Raw genomic sequence first — 18,549 nt, forward strand, 5'->3', positions numbered from 1 at the left:
TGTCATAGTTGCCACGGGTCTTCTCTCAGTGCTCACAAGGAACCCTAAGTGCAATGAATCACGTGAATGTGTCTATTCATCCTTGTGAGATGTCATGCAAATACAAAAGATTATATAGCCAAATTAACACGAGTGTACTACCAATTAATTCTCCATGGAGTTATAAAGTCATATAAAAAGAAACTACACATAAATGACTCAAGTGTGTAATTTTTAGGTCATATGCAAGTATGTGAAGGGTATAAGTCAGTGTTAAGCATGGAATAACGCAGTGTAATTCCTCACTACTCTTTCTTTCTTTCTTTCTTTTTGAATTTCTTTTTTTTCAAATATATAAAACCCAGTACGTATACGTACACAATGTCACATGCAAATGCTCACCCCCCCCCCAAAAACTAAAATGGAACATTGTCCTCAATGTGAAAGCATAGAGGAAATAGAAAAACGATGCACGGGAAAAGTAGGACGTACCTAGGTGGTGAAGTAATGGAAAGGGAAAACTGAATTACAAGAAAATGTACATGAAAACTAACTAAAAATAAAATAATGTAATACAAAATAAAAATAAAAAAGGAAAAGAAAAACATCACAGTAGTCTGGCAGAGGCTCTGGAGGAATTTCGTCTGGTGGGTGCAGGTTTATAAATTGAATTAGTGGGTCTCCAAGTTTGAGCCGCCACAATGGATCAGTTTTCATACCTGCACGAAAGTCAGTCTCAAATGAATTAATACTCATCAGAATACCAGACAATATGTGTGCAGATCGACCCTCTTGTTTTAACAAGAAAGGGTTTTTATTCAACATCTTTTTCAGGAAATTTACTTTTTTATGAACTGGTGTTTGAGGAAAAGTTATTGGAACAGTTACTTTGAGTTCTTTAGAAGCATTAACATTAAAAGTTTTACTTGATTCCTTGAAAGTTAGACTCTTACCAGTCTGCTCACTCTCTTTATTGAGTGTATCAATCATCTTACCACTACAAGGGTCTGCTTCCGCATTGGGCTCCTTGACATGTAATTCAGTCGGGAGTGACGGTTCCACGGTTTCCAAGCTCTGAAGGTGAGGTACCATAAGTTGGTACTCCTTATTAGTATCAGCCTCCTCATTAACTGACTGCTTCACTTCTAGACCCGTTTCTTCTGATTTTTCTTTGAATTCATCTATTTCAATAGTAACTTCTAGTGCCGGGACAATCGGCTATCCGACAATAAGCATCTCAAGTTGGGAAACTTCTTTCACGCTTCTCGAAGTGATAGCGGCCTCCTATGTCTCAATAGAAACATCGTGTATTTGTTGTTATGGCTGTTGGTATTCTTGAGGACTAGGCTGAGGTTCCATAGACAATTCATCTTCTTATAAGATGTCCAACTGTATGCTCATCGCATTAATGGTATCCCGCAATTCATTATAATGATTGACTTGAGTCTACATGAACTACTAGAGCATATTCGCCATTTGTGTCATGCTATCATCAAGAAGTCCTGACGGCGCACAGCTCTGAGGGATCTGTTGTGACTGATATTGAGGCGGAGGGTTGTCTGGGTAATATGTTGGCTCATATGCATCTCCACCACTGATTATGTTGATAGGGTGTACTGTCATGGGTGCCTAATTGTATTGTGTATTCCATTGTGGGACACTCTCAGTTAGGTAATCAAAGAATGATAGTACTTAACCTAGATCCTCGCTGAACGGTTCTCCATTACACATGGTCTGGACAAAGTGCTTGCAATCAAGGGTAAGAATAGTATAAAAACAATCAACTAACCTCCATAAGTCAAATCCGTGATGTGGACAAGTACTTAACAGATCCTTAAATCGCTCCCAGGAAGCCCGAAATGTCTCGCCACCCTACTGCACAAACTGAATAATCTGTTCCTGCAAAAATTGAGTTCTCTATGAAGGACAAAACATATGCAGAAATTTATACTCCATATCAGCCCAATTCGTGATAGAGTGGGGTCTCAAAGAATGAAACCACATCTGTGCCCTATCCTGTAATGAAGCAAGAAATAAATGTAGTATAGTGGATTCATCAATTCTAGCATGAGAGAAAAACATATTGCAGGTTAACTGGAACTCTGACAGGTGCTGATAAGGGCACTCAGATTCCGTCCCGTAGAACTGAGGTAGCAACGTTTGCCTCCCGCATTGCATCATGAAATCAAGTTTTTCAGTAGGTAAAATAGTGGAAGATGGTGCAGTGGTGTATTCAAGTTGCAAAAAGTCCATTATCGTGCATGGTGCAGGTGCAGTCATATTTATTTGTTTATTTTTTTTATAACTCAATTTTTTTTCCTTTTCTTGTTTTCTTCTTTTTTTATTATTTTTGTAATTAAATTGACGGGAAAACACTAATTTGAGACTAAGACCGACATTCCCCGGTAACGGCACCAAAAACTTGACTCACTTGAAAAATAAGTAGCTCGAAAGCTATCCCAAGTATAGGAGTTACATCATGTAATATTCAGCCCAAGGGCTAGATCGTCTCTTCAGGGAATGTGTTTTAATTTCAAATTTTACGTTCTCCCAATTGAAATTAAAAGGTTACTGAATTTAGTTCAGATTCGGGATTTTCAAGATTGTTGAGATTCTTTTAACAATTTAAACAAACACGCAAATAAAACTCTAATCCTAACATGCACTGATTTAAACAACGAGAACGGAAATCTTACATCAAATCAAGCAAGCTCAAAATTCAAAACCTTACTACGCAATTCAGACATGCAACATTAAAACAAACTTAATCGAACACAAATGCAAATAAAATTAATTCCTAATGCAATCAATAACTCGAACCAAAATTAACCCTTTAATACTTAAACTATGAACGATCTAAGTAAGACAACGATTTCAAATCCTAAAGAAATTATATATATATATATATATATATAAGAAATTAACTCAACCCTTAACGATGAAAAATAATACAACCAAAACTACTTCTAATAATGATATTAAAAAAAAATTAAATCTACTAGTAATAACCCAAAAGAAATTTAAAGCTCAAACCTTTAATTAAAATCCAACCCCAAATTAACAATACTTAACTAAATGTTTAATTGCAAGAAAGAAATAAGGGGAAAAAAACAACTTAAAAAAAAAAAAAACTCAATTTTAACACTTTTCACTTAACTAATAATAATAAAACAAAGAAAGAAAGATGAAAAAGATAGAGAGAGAGAGAATATAGTGGCCGGAGGGAAGAGGGGCTGTGTTGGGTCTTCGGATGATGGTTGGCAGCAGATAGCCACAGCAGCTGTGCTAGTGTGCTCTCGGGTGGTTGCTGGTAGTTCATGTTGCTGGTTGAAGTAGGTGGGGACTCACGGCAGCTATGCTCGTGATCGACTGCTGGTAGGAGGGTCTGCGAATGGAGACAGTCATGTTGCTGTGGCGTTGCTATAGTTGGTCTCGGCTGCTGCAGAGAGAGGTCGGGTGGTTTGCTGGAGGTATGGCAGCAAGGGAACAAGGGAGAAGCAGAGGAAAAGGGAGAGAAGGAGGGAGAGTAGAGAAGAGAGGGAGACTGAGAGAGCAGGGAGAGTTTCAGGGAGAGACTGAGGAAGAGACTAAGGGAGAGAGTGAGGGAGCCAGAGAGAGGGAGAGAGTGAGGGAGGGGAAGAAGGTGAGCGGGGGCACCACACGAACAAGAAGAAAGAAAAGAACAATAAATAGAGAAGGGGAGGGGGGACGCTGTCCTATGACCCGGATACACGACCCATCCAAGCTGACCTGAAGGCCGGGTACACATCAATGTTATTTTGATATTTTTTTTTTCCTTTTTTTTCTCATTTTTCTCTTCGCGAACACAGCCCATTTTGACTCTCCAAGAGCCCATTTATTTCAAAGCTCAAAACATGGAAGTTCGAATCATTTCGATCAGAGCTCAAACGGGAAATTTATGCGCAAATTACAATTTGATACCGGTTTTGACTCCCAGGAATTTTCTTGCTATAAAAAAAAATGTCAAAAAATTCATAAATTGCTCAATAAAATTCAGAAATTATAAATAGAACACTTTGTTAAAATATTAAGAGTAATTAGGTATTTAATTAAAAATATAAGCCCTAATGTCCGGATTAAAATGCCTAATTACACAGTTTAAGCACATAATCATCGACCGAACCACTGTTTGCCCGGAGCCAAAATGTTGACCATAACTTGGTCAACTGACCCAACTTTGAACTGAGCGTCCACGGTCGACCGACCTCCGCTCTACCTTCTTCAATCGACTAAACCTGTTGTTCAAAATTACTATGATTGACCGACCTTCTTTGATGGAAGACCGCCCTTTTGTCATGGTCGACCGAACCCACAAAGGGTTTCGGATTGCTTGCCTTTAGGTCGTCCGACCTGATTTTCAATCAACCGACCCAAGCCGAAAACTATTGTTTTTGTTTTGATTGGTCGAACGACTCGAGTTTAGGTCGACCGAACCTCTCGGGTTTGCTATTTTTAACCGCGCTTAATAGGGGTTAATTTTTATTAATTTTTTTCAAAATGACCATCCTATCCCCAACGGTAATATTTTTAAGGATATCTTTATACACCCCATCATTTGCTCTAATTAAAAAAAAAAAAAACTTGATTAGCAAATATTTTTCTCTCAAATTTTTGTGCTAATCTTGAAAGTTTTTACTCACATTCAAAACTTAAATTTCTTTCTCTCTTTCTCTACTCATTTGATTATACCTTTTAGAAAGAGAGCATATTTCCTCACCTTCTTCACTTGCATATTGATTGGATTTCAAAACTAGGTTAAGTGTTATTTTTGTGAGAAATTTTCATACTACTCAGAAGCTTAAACTCTCTCTCTTACTTGCATTTGTTGTATACTGATTTTTGAGAGTTAGCTTAAACATTTTTCCAATAGTATTTTACTTATAAATATTTGATTGGGCAAAACTTTTTTCATAGCTTGAGATCTTACATCCTTGTTGCAAGATTCATAAGCTTGCTTTGTGATTTTGACAGATATTTTTTAGCAAGCTTAAACCCTAAATATCTATTGTGCTTGATATTTGAAAATTCTTATTGAGATATTTGCTTAGGGTTGTAGAGTATCTTTGAGTATTCATATTGTGATTATACCATCTTGAATCAAATATCTCACTCACTCACACATATACATAGTGACACACATACTATTGTGAGTTGATATATAGTATTAACGAAATCTCACTTGAGCTTAAACTCTCATCATCTGTGAGTGTATTGTGCTTATTGGTGTACTTATCTGCTTAGTTAAGAAGCATTTGTATTGTACACAAACTTTAATATTATTGTTGTATTCTAGGCGTGGCCTAAAGAGAGAGACTCGCCCTATGAAGAGTCCCGAATTACTCAGACTCGGTTAGGAGAGCACCGGATAGTTCCGACCCAGTTAGGAGGACCTGTTGCACTGTAAGGTGTAGTTGTAAAGGTTGGGGTCAGTCCTGTGAATGTGACCTGGGGTATTCCTTTGCCCAGTAAGGAGAGGGTATTGTATCGATGTTACTCCACCCGTTAAGTGAGCATCTAATGGAATCTTCTTGCTTGTGAACTTAAGGCAGGGACGTAGGCAATATTAGCCGAACCCCGATATCATATCTTGTGTCATTCTCTTCCTTGCGCATTTTATTTTACACACGTAAATTTCTATACATGTATGTTTAATTATTCATTGTTTTAATTTCTTCACATACATGCTCTGATTATCTGTGCAATTGGTAAATGCTTAGAATGACCCTAGGTTGTGAAATACTGTTGTTATCTAGTTTAACCTAGGAGGAAAAGTTTTAAATTTCCAATTCACCCCACCTCTTTGGAATACACTAATTCCAACATCCATATAGAAGGACTGGTGTAACGGGGGGCTCCACCGGATTAAAAGAGTGTGTATAAGGTGGCTCCGCCTTGTTAAGGAGTGGTATAGTGAAATTCTCAGATAGGTTGTCTTGAGGCGAGGACGTAGGCGGGGATAGTCAAACCTTATAAAAAAATATTGTGTTTGCATTTTCTTTCCCTACACTTTTTATTTTCCGCACTTGTTTGTTTATGTTTAATTTATTGTGATTATTGTATATGCATTAAACATTTGCATACTTAAATATTTGTGGGATTTGACATTGTTTGAAAAACCCTAAGCTTGATTTATACTGGTTGTATTTTTGAAAATAGGAGACATAGTAGTCAAATTTTCCCAATGAAATAAGCCGACTCTTGAATAAGATACAAAATGATGATCTTCCCCATATTAACATGACCTTCAAACTATGATGGTGATTTTCCACCATTAGAATACGAGGATGCGAAGTCTCGAAAAAAATTCTCCTGGAAGATCAAAGATACAATTGTCGTCAACCCAAACGGATCTACTAAGCAGATGTCTCCAGCGGAGGTAGCTCATAGTATAAATTTGAGGTGAAGCACATCAAAAGGATCCTTAGTGACTTCTCTTCAAGACCAACCAACAGCCAAGTTCATTGGTTATAAAGTTTTCTTTTTCTAAAACTCCAATATGTGGCTCTCAATCGGGATCACTTGATTCTCCAACTTTTTGTTTGTACTTCTTCTTCTGAGCAGTGGAGGCTGCGGTTGATTCAACCTTCTGGGTTTGGGTTGTTGTTTGAGTGTGTTGCCTCTTTTCAATATAAAGAAAAGAGTCACTGCCACTGAAGGATGCATGCATTAATATAGGTTGATACATTGGTTGAGGAGTGCTGAAAGCCAAATTGGATGCTAGAAACAGAGGGTCTATCCTCACCTGTCTATGTTGCTAATGCTAGCTTTGCTAAGAAAAATGAATAGATCCTTAAGATGTTGCATTTATGCTTATTTATTTTTGAAAGCAAGAAAGAATGTTAACATGCGCTCAATCATTTGCATAAGTTCCTTATACAATCTTTGGATGTAATTCTAGTATTTATCGATGAGGATGGATGTAATGTCAAACTTGATTTCAACCTTGTTGGCCAACTCCCTCTGGTTGTCAACAATTTGTTGTAGCATTCTATTCTAGGTAAAGGCATTCTCTGACTACCAATTGAGAGTTGCCTCCACTAAGGACACTTGCTTAGTAGATCCTTCTAGGTTGATGACTGATCATTCCCGGAGTGTTTTGTTTGAAACCTAACATCCTTGTATTCTAATGGTGAAAAATTACCATCATAGTTTGAAGGTCTCAGCATGTTAATTTGGGGAAGATCATCATTTTGTGTCTTCTTTGCTTTGTATTTGATATAATAGTCAAATTTCTCAAATGGTTCTCCGAACAAGCCGACTATCGAATCTCCATATTCATATCTCTTTCTAAGTTTATGTGGGAGTTGTTCTTTTTTTTCTTACCTCTCAACTTCTTCTTCATCTAACTCATATATTGGATCATTAAGACATTCATTACAGGTATAGTCAACGTCAAACTACTTGTGGCCGGATCTAGTCATGGGTTGGTAAACCGAAAAACAAGTTGAAGTATAGGGATGGAGTGATCACGATTGTAGTAGACATAACTTCTCAACTGACACGCTCAGATCCTCCTCTCACAACCTATGAATGAACAAGTCTCTTTTAGAGCTATGATCACTTCATCCCCATCCTTCAACCATTGACGCCCTACTTAAATGTCTTGACTAACACCCACTTTGTCCTTACCCCAATGGTCTCTGGGTACCCACCTTGTCCTATATTAATTTTCCTAAAGAGATCTTCCTTCTCCTTTGGTATCTTGCCAAATCATACTGTATTGCTATGGTCCTACACAAACCATGGACTCCCTCTAGTTGTCAACAATTTGTTGTATCATTCTATTCTGGGCAAAGACATTCTCCGAGTGACAATTAAGAGCTGCCTCCGCTGCTTAGTAGATCCATCTGAGTTGATGATAACTAGATCTCTGATCTTCCAAGCATGTTTTGTTCAGGACCTTACATCCTCGTATTCTAATGATGAAAAATCACCATTATAACTTGAAAGTCTTAACATGTTAATCTGGGGAAGATCATCATTTTGTATCTTCTTTCCTTCGTAGTTGACATTGTAGTCAAATTTCCCTTATGATTCTCACAACCTGACTGTTGAATCTGTCTTCATATTGGAAGTTATTCTTCTTTTTGTTACCCCAAACTTCTTCATTAGACTCTACATTCAATCAATAAGGCATTCCTTGCATATACAATCAATGTCAAACCACTTATGACTAGATCTAGTCATGGGTTCGTAAACCCATGGATTCCCACCAACTCCAAAATTTCTTGTGGCTAGATCTAGTCATGGGTTCTTAAACCCATGGATTCCTACCAACTCCAAAAATTTTCAATTTTTTTAAAAAAGTGAGGTACATTTTGCCTGTGTTAACATTACCCACTAAAAATGAAGATTTAATTTTAGAAACTAATGGAATAATGAATACTAAGATTAGTGTAATAACAAATGGAGAAAAACTGCAAATATTATAGTAGAAGCTTTGAAAAAGTCGAAATAATTACTTGACACCAGATCCCAGTGGCTCGCCTGTTGCATGATGATCATTTTACAAAAAGAAGCTTTACGAATTTGAAGGCATCAGCCATCAAGAAAAGCAACACATCAACGGTCGTCTTCCCATCCCACACTAAACCCCCAACAAATCTTAAATTCAACGGCCAACCCTGATTTTCAGATTCTAACGTCTAGACTCTAGAGATATTCAAAAGGCAAACGAAGGCCACTTAGACCTCACCTCAACTGGCTGCATTATGTGATCATAAATATCACAATTCAACCTTTTGGGATAGAGTTATTTGCCAAAATCTGCGTACCAGCCTCCAAGGAAAGGCTAGCGTGGGAAAGCAATTCATAATGTAATAACTATTTTACCAAATAGCTCTTATAAAGTCATTTTCTGCAACCATTCAAGCGATGAATACCCACACGTTGCCCACAATTTTTTAGAGAATAGATGGGCAATTAGTGAATTAAATGTAATCACCCATTCATCCTCCAAATAACAGTACTAACCTACATTGATTCTACAAAATAACAATCCTACCAAGCCAACAGTGTCCACAAAACCTTATCATACATGATGAACATCACTATTCTTGTGCAATATACAAGTGGCGAGACTTGAATTTGCGGCAATCCATAATTTACTGCTTTTCTTATATATGGAAAACAAGGTGACACAGCACCCATCATCAATATCGGCTCCCAGAATGGCGAGGTAGACTCTCTGTCTGTATGGGCTCACCAGTGAAGGGATCAAATTTGTAAGGTTCGCCCGTGAAAGGGTCAAACCTAACTTGAGAGCGAGCAGGCAGATGATAATGAGCAGAAGCTGTGAAGGGAGGATCTAGCCCATCTTTTCCATAAGTAGCTGGATAACGAGTTTGGTGCAGTGGGGCAGGGCTGATTTCCTGACCAAATCGCATGAAATGGGAAAAAGGAGGATCTGAATCTGATGAGGAATATGGAGATATCATCTGGGATGCTCTGTAACTATCATATCTGCAAGAAATCAGGTCAGATTTATCAGGTAAGAAGAAATATAACCTACTAGTTTTTGTATGTACAAATAAAAATTAGCAATAAGCTGAAACTGAAAGAATGCAACTTAGAATACAGCAAATGAGACCTCTAAGAGAGTGAATTCCAATAATTAAGCAAGTTGATAGACAATCCCATGGGCTACACACACCAAAGGGTGCTTTTGCACTTCCAGCATGGAGGTCTAGAAGGATGAATACCCAGGAAGGGTTGCAAAAGTTTTTCTTACCTACGAGTGGTAGGTTACTAAATGTACTGTTGACACAATTACAAAACATACTTCAATATTTCAACCACATTATCACACTCCTAATAACGAAACCGTAACTACAAATGACTACTTGAGAAATTTCTATAGCAGAAGGAAGACAATGAAGACACGCCACTAATACGTTAAGGAAAATGGAATTCAAGATTTAACGGGCATTCGATAAAATTAAGTATTATGTGCTGAATGCTAAATGTAGTTCTAAATCTGAAAACCAGATTCTGGATATAATTGGAACTTTCTCTGAATTTGAATGCTGAATTTTTTTAGTAGTTTAGTAACTAAGCACTGAATGAGTGTAGGATAGGATTTGGGAAATAAGAAGGAAATGTGTCATGGAATATTGTGGAATTTATATTTTTTAAGAGCAAAAATTTGCAACAATGCCTCTCAATAAACCTCTAATCAAAACAAGTAATGAGCAGTTCAGAGGTTTACCAAACTACTCTGGTTCATTGAACCTAGCCTCTACTTAGAGGCAATTGAGTGCAAACAAATGGGGTCTAAACTTCATAATTGCCCCTTCAATTAGATTTTAAGGAAAGATGCAAGAAGTAGAAATGTTCAAGTTTAGGTGAGCATCATCAAAATACATAACAGCTAAGAAACACGGACACTTCTAGAAGCCTGAAGTGTTGGTGTCTGACATGTATAGGATACTGATACCTGTCTGACAATCCTAGACAGGTATCCAACACATGTCAGGAATTAATTGATTTAGTTTGTTTTTGAACACGACGAAAAACACTTTCCAACACTCCATGACATGATTAGGATACCTCCAAGACATTTCTTGGACCAAAATATTGTATTTGGTTGCCCTCTTTAATTCTACTTATAAAATCCCATAAAACAATTGAGGAGAAGTTCAAAGACTGAGAGTCGTGAGATTCTTCGACACTTGAGTGGTTGGGATTTGAAGCACTAGTGCCTGAGTGCCAGCCTTGTAGAGCACCGCTGGACCTCCTGACCCCTAGAATCCCCTGCCCTCTCCTAAAAAATAAAATAAAATAAAATAAAATAAAACCATCATTCTTGAGTAGTGTTTTTGTTGTTGAACCACTACTCTGCAATATGAATGTAGTTGATGATTGTATAAGTATAGTTTGTAAAACATGTAATTGATAATTTTGCATACATGTTGCTTATATTTCATTTAAAATCAAAATTACTACAATATTTGTCATCTAAAAGGAAAACATGTCTAAATATATATATTTTTATATTAATTAATTATCGTATCCCTAACATGTTGTATCCTCATTTTTTCAAAATTATCGCATCACCATGTTGGTATCAGTGCTTCCTAGCATCAAGGGGGTGTTAAAGATGGGATGATAGCCTCATGGAAATAATTTTGTTTGGTTTGCATTATAATATTCCTACGAATATGCACAAGATGCCCATGCCAATGGTTAACTCAACATTCTTGACAAGCATTTCAAATAGATTACCATTTTATCCTTGACCTAAACAATATAAGAAGAAAAATAAATTCATCTCCTAAAAATTTCAACCATCATAAATTAAAAAATAAATAAATAAATAAACACATAATAATCCAAATTATCTAATGAATCAAAATAACAGAGAGCAAATGGTTTCCAAATCTTAAACTATTACATTATATTATCATCAAATTTTAACTATTATGTGGCATTATCGTAATCTAATAATTATTTTATTTTATTTTTTCTCAATCTATTTTTTTTCCTATTGTAATATGTATTACCATGAAAATAATAGTGTATAAAAATATTATATTATGAGGGCATTAATGTCCAATCAATCAAAATAGTGGGGGCAATTTATTCCATAAAGAATTGAATGGGATTCTGGGAAACTTAACAAAGGGGACCATGGGAATGGGTTTCCCATGTTTTATGGAATCCTTCACTCCCAAGGAATGTGATATTCCCACAATGACATATTTCAGCCCCATAATAAACTTAATGAGATACCATGGCCACTCCCGAATGATGAAAAATGCCATAAACCAAACATCTCATAGAGGAATTTCTTCCTTTTTTTTCTGATCAACATAAACTTGAGGCTTTCAACTCTGCAGGGTTTACAACACAGTTAATCAGTTATGCAAAACAACATTGGCGGCATTCAAATGAGTGAGTTTTCTTATGAGGTTTCCTATAATTGTTGATATGGTTAAATAAAGTCAAAACATGCCTTATGCTTTCAAGATTTCATATTTTCATCCCATCCTATGTTTTAGTCTCTTTATATCTTCTCCTCCCAAATATGATCAGCTCTTTCAATTTAGAGTCAGCCCAATAAAAGTTCAGCGCTTCGTTCATGCCACAGACCATAGCATCCAAATAATTTTGTAAAGAATGCACCCAATCACCCAAATCATCTAAAGGATCATCCCCATTACAATTTGAAATTGCCAATTTAATTTCCTTATTTAAGATCAGTACAGTCTTCGTGCATTCCAAAAGTGCATGGACCTATACCAGTCGTAGTACTTTCCTCTGAGGTAGGAAATTCAACTGATCTCTTACACAAGATGGCCATTTCAATTTTTCACTTAATTCAAACAATTAGTAATGTTTTCCAAAACACTCTCAATGTTGTGCACCCTACGTCATAACAATGCAACCTTTGACAACAACTCTACATTAATCATCAACACACCATGTTGCTGTTTTCTTTTGTTAAGAGAGGAGAATCAGGCAATTGTCAAGAGCTCAAGCCTCCAAGGTAACAGGTAAAGGGAGTATGATCAATGCAAGGACAGATGTCATATGTCCTATGTCCTTGGAGATCCACAGTGGCAGGGAGTGTAAGGATGGGTGAATTCTTAAGAGAGATGCTCAGTTTTGAAAGGGCAAAAACCTTGAGTGAAAGTGATGGTCTAAAAACATGTTAAATGAGGCAAAGACTAGATATTAGGGTTGGGTATGAGAACATCCTCCGCTGGAAAGAAGCCATATAAAGTCCAGGCCCATGAGAGAAGAAAGCTTGAATAACCCAATGGCACAATGACATGCGGCCAAAAAGATCAAATGAAAAAACACATCTTGGACAACACAAGGCAGACACTTGAGCAAGCTAAGAGAAGGTAAATGAACAGGACCTACCCTTAATGGACCAAGGTTCTAGCCTTCCAAGCCTCTCAATGACATCCTAGACCCAGGATTAATGGGGTATCCAGCCGTGCATCATGAAATACCATGAAATAAGATAGTAATTATGTAAAAATCACTTAATTGTACAACTAAAATTGAGATTAAATTGCAATGGTTTTAAAACCCGAACTATACCAGCTGGTCCGACTGGATTCAACCAGAAACAGTCACATGGCCGATCTGGCCAAGACCCTAAACCAAGAAATTGCAAGAACCAGTGTTGACTCAGCTGACCCAGTCAGGACAATCCTGAACTGAACTAAAGCTGGGTCAACTCTGCCCTTCATGGGGGGGGTGGGGGAGAGAATGGAAGGTGTGAAAGAGGGATCAGCCCAACCCAAGCCTGAGTTGTCAATAGATGTTGAGGTTATGAGTTACCACCATACCAACTTTACATGTTCGTTCAATTAAATCTAAAAAGAATACTTAGAATGCATATACAAATAGTTTATATATAATATAATATAATGTATTCACACACATCAAGTTAAGCATATTATTAATTGAATCAAACACATAATGTCTCTATCTTTCAATATTTTCTTCCTAATAATAATAATAATAATAATAATAAACATTGCTTTTATCTATAATGTGTTAGTAATTATTTTCAACTCTCGTTGGATAATAGGTTATTATGACCAGCATCTTTATAGTATTATCTTGGATTACTGAAATATTATCATCATGGGGGTGTGTGGGTATGTGTATGTTGACAATCGCCAGTTTGACCCAGTGGTCCGACTGACCCAATGCCTTTTCCAGGTTGGAGACAGGTCCGTTAAATCAATACCGTATGTGACACCATGCATCATACAGCTCCGTCCCAGAACAGTTAAAACTCCCTCCCCTTTCCTTTGACCAACGGGTCCTCAAACCAACACTTCCGGGAAAGGAAATTCACCCTGGGAACTCCCACTATTCTAATTTTGACTTTCGGTTACCCAGTTCCCCACGCAAGTGATGGTTATAACAGCTTCAAATTCTGCTGCTTACTCTTTGAGCTCCTCTAGGACTTAAACAACACTTTGTTCCATTGCTTTTCCTTGCTCTTCAAGGATGACTTGATCACAGTGTCAATGAAGCCTTGATTTCCACAATTATAATCCATGACAACAATAATTTCAAGTCCACTTGCAGTTTCATCTTTAATGTGATCACATGTGTAGTCCATGAGAAATATAATTTCTATTCCAATCTTTGGTAGGCTCTTCTCAAAGTTGAAACACATATTGCCCAAAAAAGAACTCACTCGTCACTTGAGATGGAAGATCTCATCATAACAGTCAGGAAAAACTTTGATATTAACAAATTTTCATTCTAAACCAAAAGCATGTCTGATTGATTTGAGTCTCACCTTGCCATCTTTTGGAGCACTGTATTTCAACCCACCACTCAGCCGCAAAGCCCACAAGCTTATAAGATGCAAGTCTTCTTCTTTTTGTTTCTATAAAACAGCCATCTATGAGTCCTCAGTTGGAAAATTTGCCATTGAAACAGGCAATATTCTCAGCGTAAGGCATGGAAACCCATGTAATATTTCCCAAATTTATATCTTGCAAAATATTTAAAATGTTGGCTTCCCGCTTCTATTTTCTCAAATTTCTCAATACTATTTCTGAATTATATCTCGCAAGTTCCCCAAAAATGCAGCATTTAAGTCAGTTTGGGTGCTGGCAGTACTGGATTTCAATCCCAGATGCTAATGGTACACTCGTAATCCAATTTCTTACAATATAGATCAAAATAACACGAAGGAATTCAAAATATCATAGCTAGAATGAAATTCTCATGCTGCAGATCATTTTTTCAAGTTCTGTAAGTCAGTCACATGTGATTGCCAACACCTGCAGCATAGGATCGCCAGTGACAACTTTCCAGTGATGACCTTTAGTCTGATGACAGATCAGAAGGTGGTGGCTCCAATGCTGGAGCCAATTCAAGAAAACGGCACAGGAAAAGGTGGAAAAATTGAAGGAGTTGTGGCCAGAAAATACTTGGCCTGTGTGTGGGAGCACACGCAAGGTCAGATGATAATGAAATATGGGAGCTGACTTTTCAAAGGATTCCGTCTCCGGTGGCAGTGGAGGTATCACAAAATACTATGGCTACATGGTGATTGAAATTGAGAGCAGTGATCATAATTTTCTGGCGATGACTGCAACTTGGATAATTTCTACAATTTTGAGTACTTCTACACCTCAAATTGATCAAAAATATGTCGGCATGCAACAACAATCACACTGGCAGTAGAAAGGAAGCAGATTGAATTTCACTGTGATTTCTGGCACTGGTCACAGCAGTAAAATACAGCAACTGGTCTGAATTTTTCTCTAATACCAAATTGATGTACTACAGCCAAAGAGAGAGGAAATGGAGAAATAGAATAGATTTCAGAATGAATAGAAACAAGAGGAAAGAATACGAAAGGAGAAAGAAGAAAAAGGAGAAGAAGAAGAGGAATAAGAAGAAAGAGAAGGAAGAGGAAAGAACATAAAAGGGAGACAGAAATAAAGAGTAGCTTCAATTCATAACTGTCCTCTAATTGCACAATACACAAACAAAGTATTTATATATCCAAAATTGAAAGTAAATAAATGATTACAAAATAACCATATCAAAAATACTCAGAATATATAATACTTATAAGAGAGAAGAAAAGTCATGTCTTTTCACACATTCTCAATCGTCACACACATCTCAACTGTCATATGAACATTGGAATACTAGCTTATTCTCATACAGTCATGTTGATTCACATACATTCATACATTTACAAAACGCATGCATGTCTTTCCCTTGACCAATGCTCTAGCATAAACTGCTTCATCGCCATCATAGCATCCCATTGCCCTCCTTCCACTTCATCTCCTACAACGGCCCCTACACCATGAATTAAACCAATTTATCACCACTGACTCCCCCCCCTGGAAGATTGTCATTGCCGCCATGGACGGACCCCACTTTTTCCTTTCTAGCTCCCCCAGCATCCTGGTCATGTGCATCTCGCCCCCACTTGAAGACTCTAAATGGCAACTTCTTAGCAAGCCTGGCCTCATTTGTGCCACTGCAAAGCATGATCATGTACACCCACCCTCATCCCTACATGTTTGTGAGTACTAAAGCACAAGGCTCCTCATCACCAAGCAATTTCTAGCCAAAGACCCTTCATTCACTTTGTTCCAAGGTAAATATAACATTATTTCGCTTAACAGTTGACAGTTGTAAACCATTGCAGGCTGATGAGTGGAGATTTACTCCATAAATCTTTGAGAAAATTAAGCCAGAGCCCCAACTGAAACACAGTTACCAATAGTTTGCTGGTGGGGGGTTTCTATTGGGGTGTATATAATTGCACGTCAAAGGGGAGATGCCATGGGCTTTGATTTTGAGGATGAGTGGAAATCTACTACAAGTGTATGCTTTTAATGTTAATGGAGTTGCTAGGTTTACATAATTAATCCAGGTGCAACTGATTCTTCCATGGTTGCTTTTAAATTAGATCGGCTAGTTAATGATGCTGCTACAATGCTACAACAGTTATATAGAAAATGCTCTAACCACCAATGTAAGAACCCAATTAATTAATTTATCTCATTTTTTGATAATTAATTACCCATAAAATATAACAGAAAGAATTTACCAAAAAAATAAAAAACAACAAAAAGAAGAGAAAGATACAAAGGATGATAACTATTGGGGCCTAACTATAACTAGTGTCAGTAAACACTAATATGACACACTGGATGATAGGTGGTTTTAAATTCTATGTGGAGAGACTATTTCCCCAAATTTTTTCTCTAAGCAAAAGAAAATAAAATAAAACAAAAAGATGATGGAGCGTATCATTTTGAACTTCTTACCATTACCCAGCCAATCTCAAGATCATGTGTTTTTTCTTATTTTTTATTCATATATTTTTTATCATATTATTATTTTTTATTATGTCTACTTATTTTTAAATAGTGTACATCGTTTCTCTTTCTTCTGGGATAGGCATGCATGATTTTAGTGAAAGCACGAGTTATGGTGGAAAAAACATTAATGGGGAGAGAGAGAGAGAGAGAGAGCACTAATGAAGATGGATGATCATAAAAGGTTGTGGGGGTCCTACAGAATCTCCCTTCTCATGTCGGAACAATGTGGAGATGATGGAGGGAGGTGATCAATTAGGACAAAAGAATCTTCACATGCCTAAAGAATGTGGAGATGATAGAGGAAGGTGATCAATCAGGAACTTGGGGATGATAGAGGTAGGTGAACAATTGGAACATGGAGATGATACAAATAGAACAAAAGATGCAGCAACAGCATCACATGTCACGTATATACATTATGACAAGAGACCCACACATTGACTTTGGTTTTGGGGTAGGCAACCAAAGCCCAACACCTATTCAAGTCCTCATATGGTCTTTGGCATTATATAGGTACCTAGGTTAACTCTTTTCAGTGCACATATATATGTATACTAGCTCTGGGCATCTCCACACTACGTGTGCATTCCAAAATTTCTTTAGTTTTAAAGAGATGATAGTTTAATGGGGAGTTTTGGGTAATTTTTTGAAGGAGTATCAATTTACTAATTTTAAACTTGTAGAAGAAGAAGGGAATTTTATAAAAAAATGAAGGTCCCCATGAGGACATCCCAATGGTTAGGGATTGGGACTTCCATATTTGAGGTCTCAAATTCTAATCTAAAGAATGGAATGGGAATCTGAAAATTTATGTAATTTTGAATAACTTCAAATGATAACAAATGTTTTTTGGTGGTTTAAGTGGTTTAACAATAAACATTTATTTTTTAGATATTTATTTTCAACTCATGAGCAAATGGTATGCGTGTGTAATTATTACATAATTTAATCATATCTCAAAAATTTAAATTTTTGTGAAATTTTGTGTAATTTTGAATAACTTTAAATGATAATAAATGTTTTTTGGTGGTCTTTTAAGTGGTTCAACAATAAACATTTATTTTTTAGATATTTATTTTCAAACTACCCATGTACCCATTTTTGAATATTTTATTTTTGAGGAGGATGATGAAAAATGGGTTTGAAATATAATAACCCAAAAAATATAGATTAAAAATTATCATGGAGATTTCTTCAATTAGTAAGAAGAGATATATTTTGATCAGCTTAAAGTTTGTTTTAGACAGGTTAGCTTGAACATTAAAAACTATATATATTTAGTAATATAATAATCCAAAAATTATAGATTAAAAAGTATCATTGAGACTTCTTCAATTAGTAATGAGAGATATATTTTAATCAACTTAAAGTTTGTTTTAAACAGGTTAGCTTGGACATTAAAAACTATATATATTTAGTTAAAAAAATAAAAATATAAATCTATATTACAAGAAAAATACAAATAGTATAAATTATTTTGAGGTCAAAAATATAAATATATCCTTATTATTTAATTAAAAGTAAAACAAAATATTTTTAAAAAAATTAATAAATTCAATAAAAATTTAGAAAATTTACATTGAATAAGTTAACTTTAGATAGATTACAGTTTGAAGATAAAAAAAATATTCATTTAGTCAGAAATAAAAATAAAAATAATAGAAGATATATCCAAAAAAAAATACATAATAGGTAAACATTTCAAACATCTTATAAG

General features: G+C 36.2%; 1 protein-coding gene across 2 annotated transcripts in view; it reads right to left on the reverse strand.

The window, feature by feature from the left end:
* Window positions 1–8,812: 8,812 nt before the first annotated feature.
* Window positions 8,813–18,549, reverse strand: part of LOC131160001 (uncharacterized) — a 71,653-nt gene continuing 61,916 nt past the window's right edge. For both annotated transcript variants that reach the window (XM_058115275.1, XM_058115286.1), the window contains exon 18: window positions 8,813–9,462. In XM_058115275.1, the coding sequence (XP_057971258.1) occupies window positions 9,153–9,462 (310 nt within the window). In that variant the 3' untranslated portion in view covers window positions 8,813–9,152. The remainder of the gene's footprint in view (window positions 9,463–18,549) is intronic.

The sequence above is a fragment of the Malania oleifera genome, chromosome 1 (assembly GCF_029873635.1).
Source record: "Malania oleifera isolate guangnan ecotype guangnan chromosome 1, ASM2987363v1, whole genome shotgun sequence".
In the NCBI taxonomy this organism is placed as follows: Eukaryota; Viridiplantae; Streptophyta; class Magnoliopsida; order Santalales; family Ximeniaceae; genus Malania; species Malania oleifera.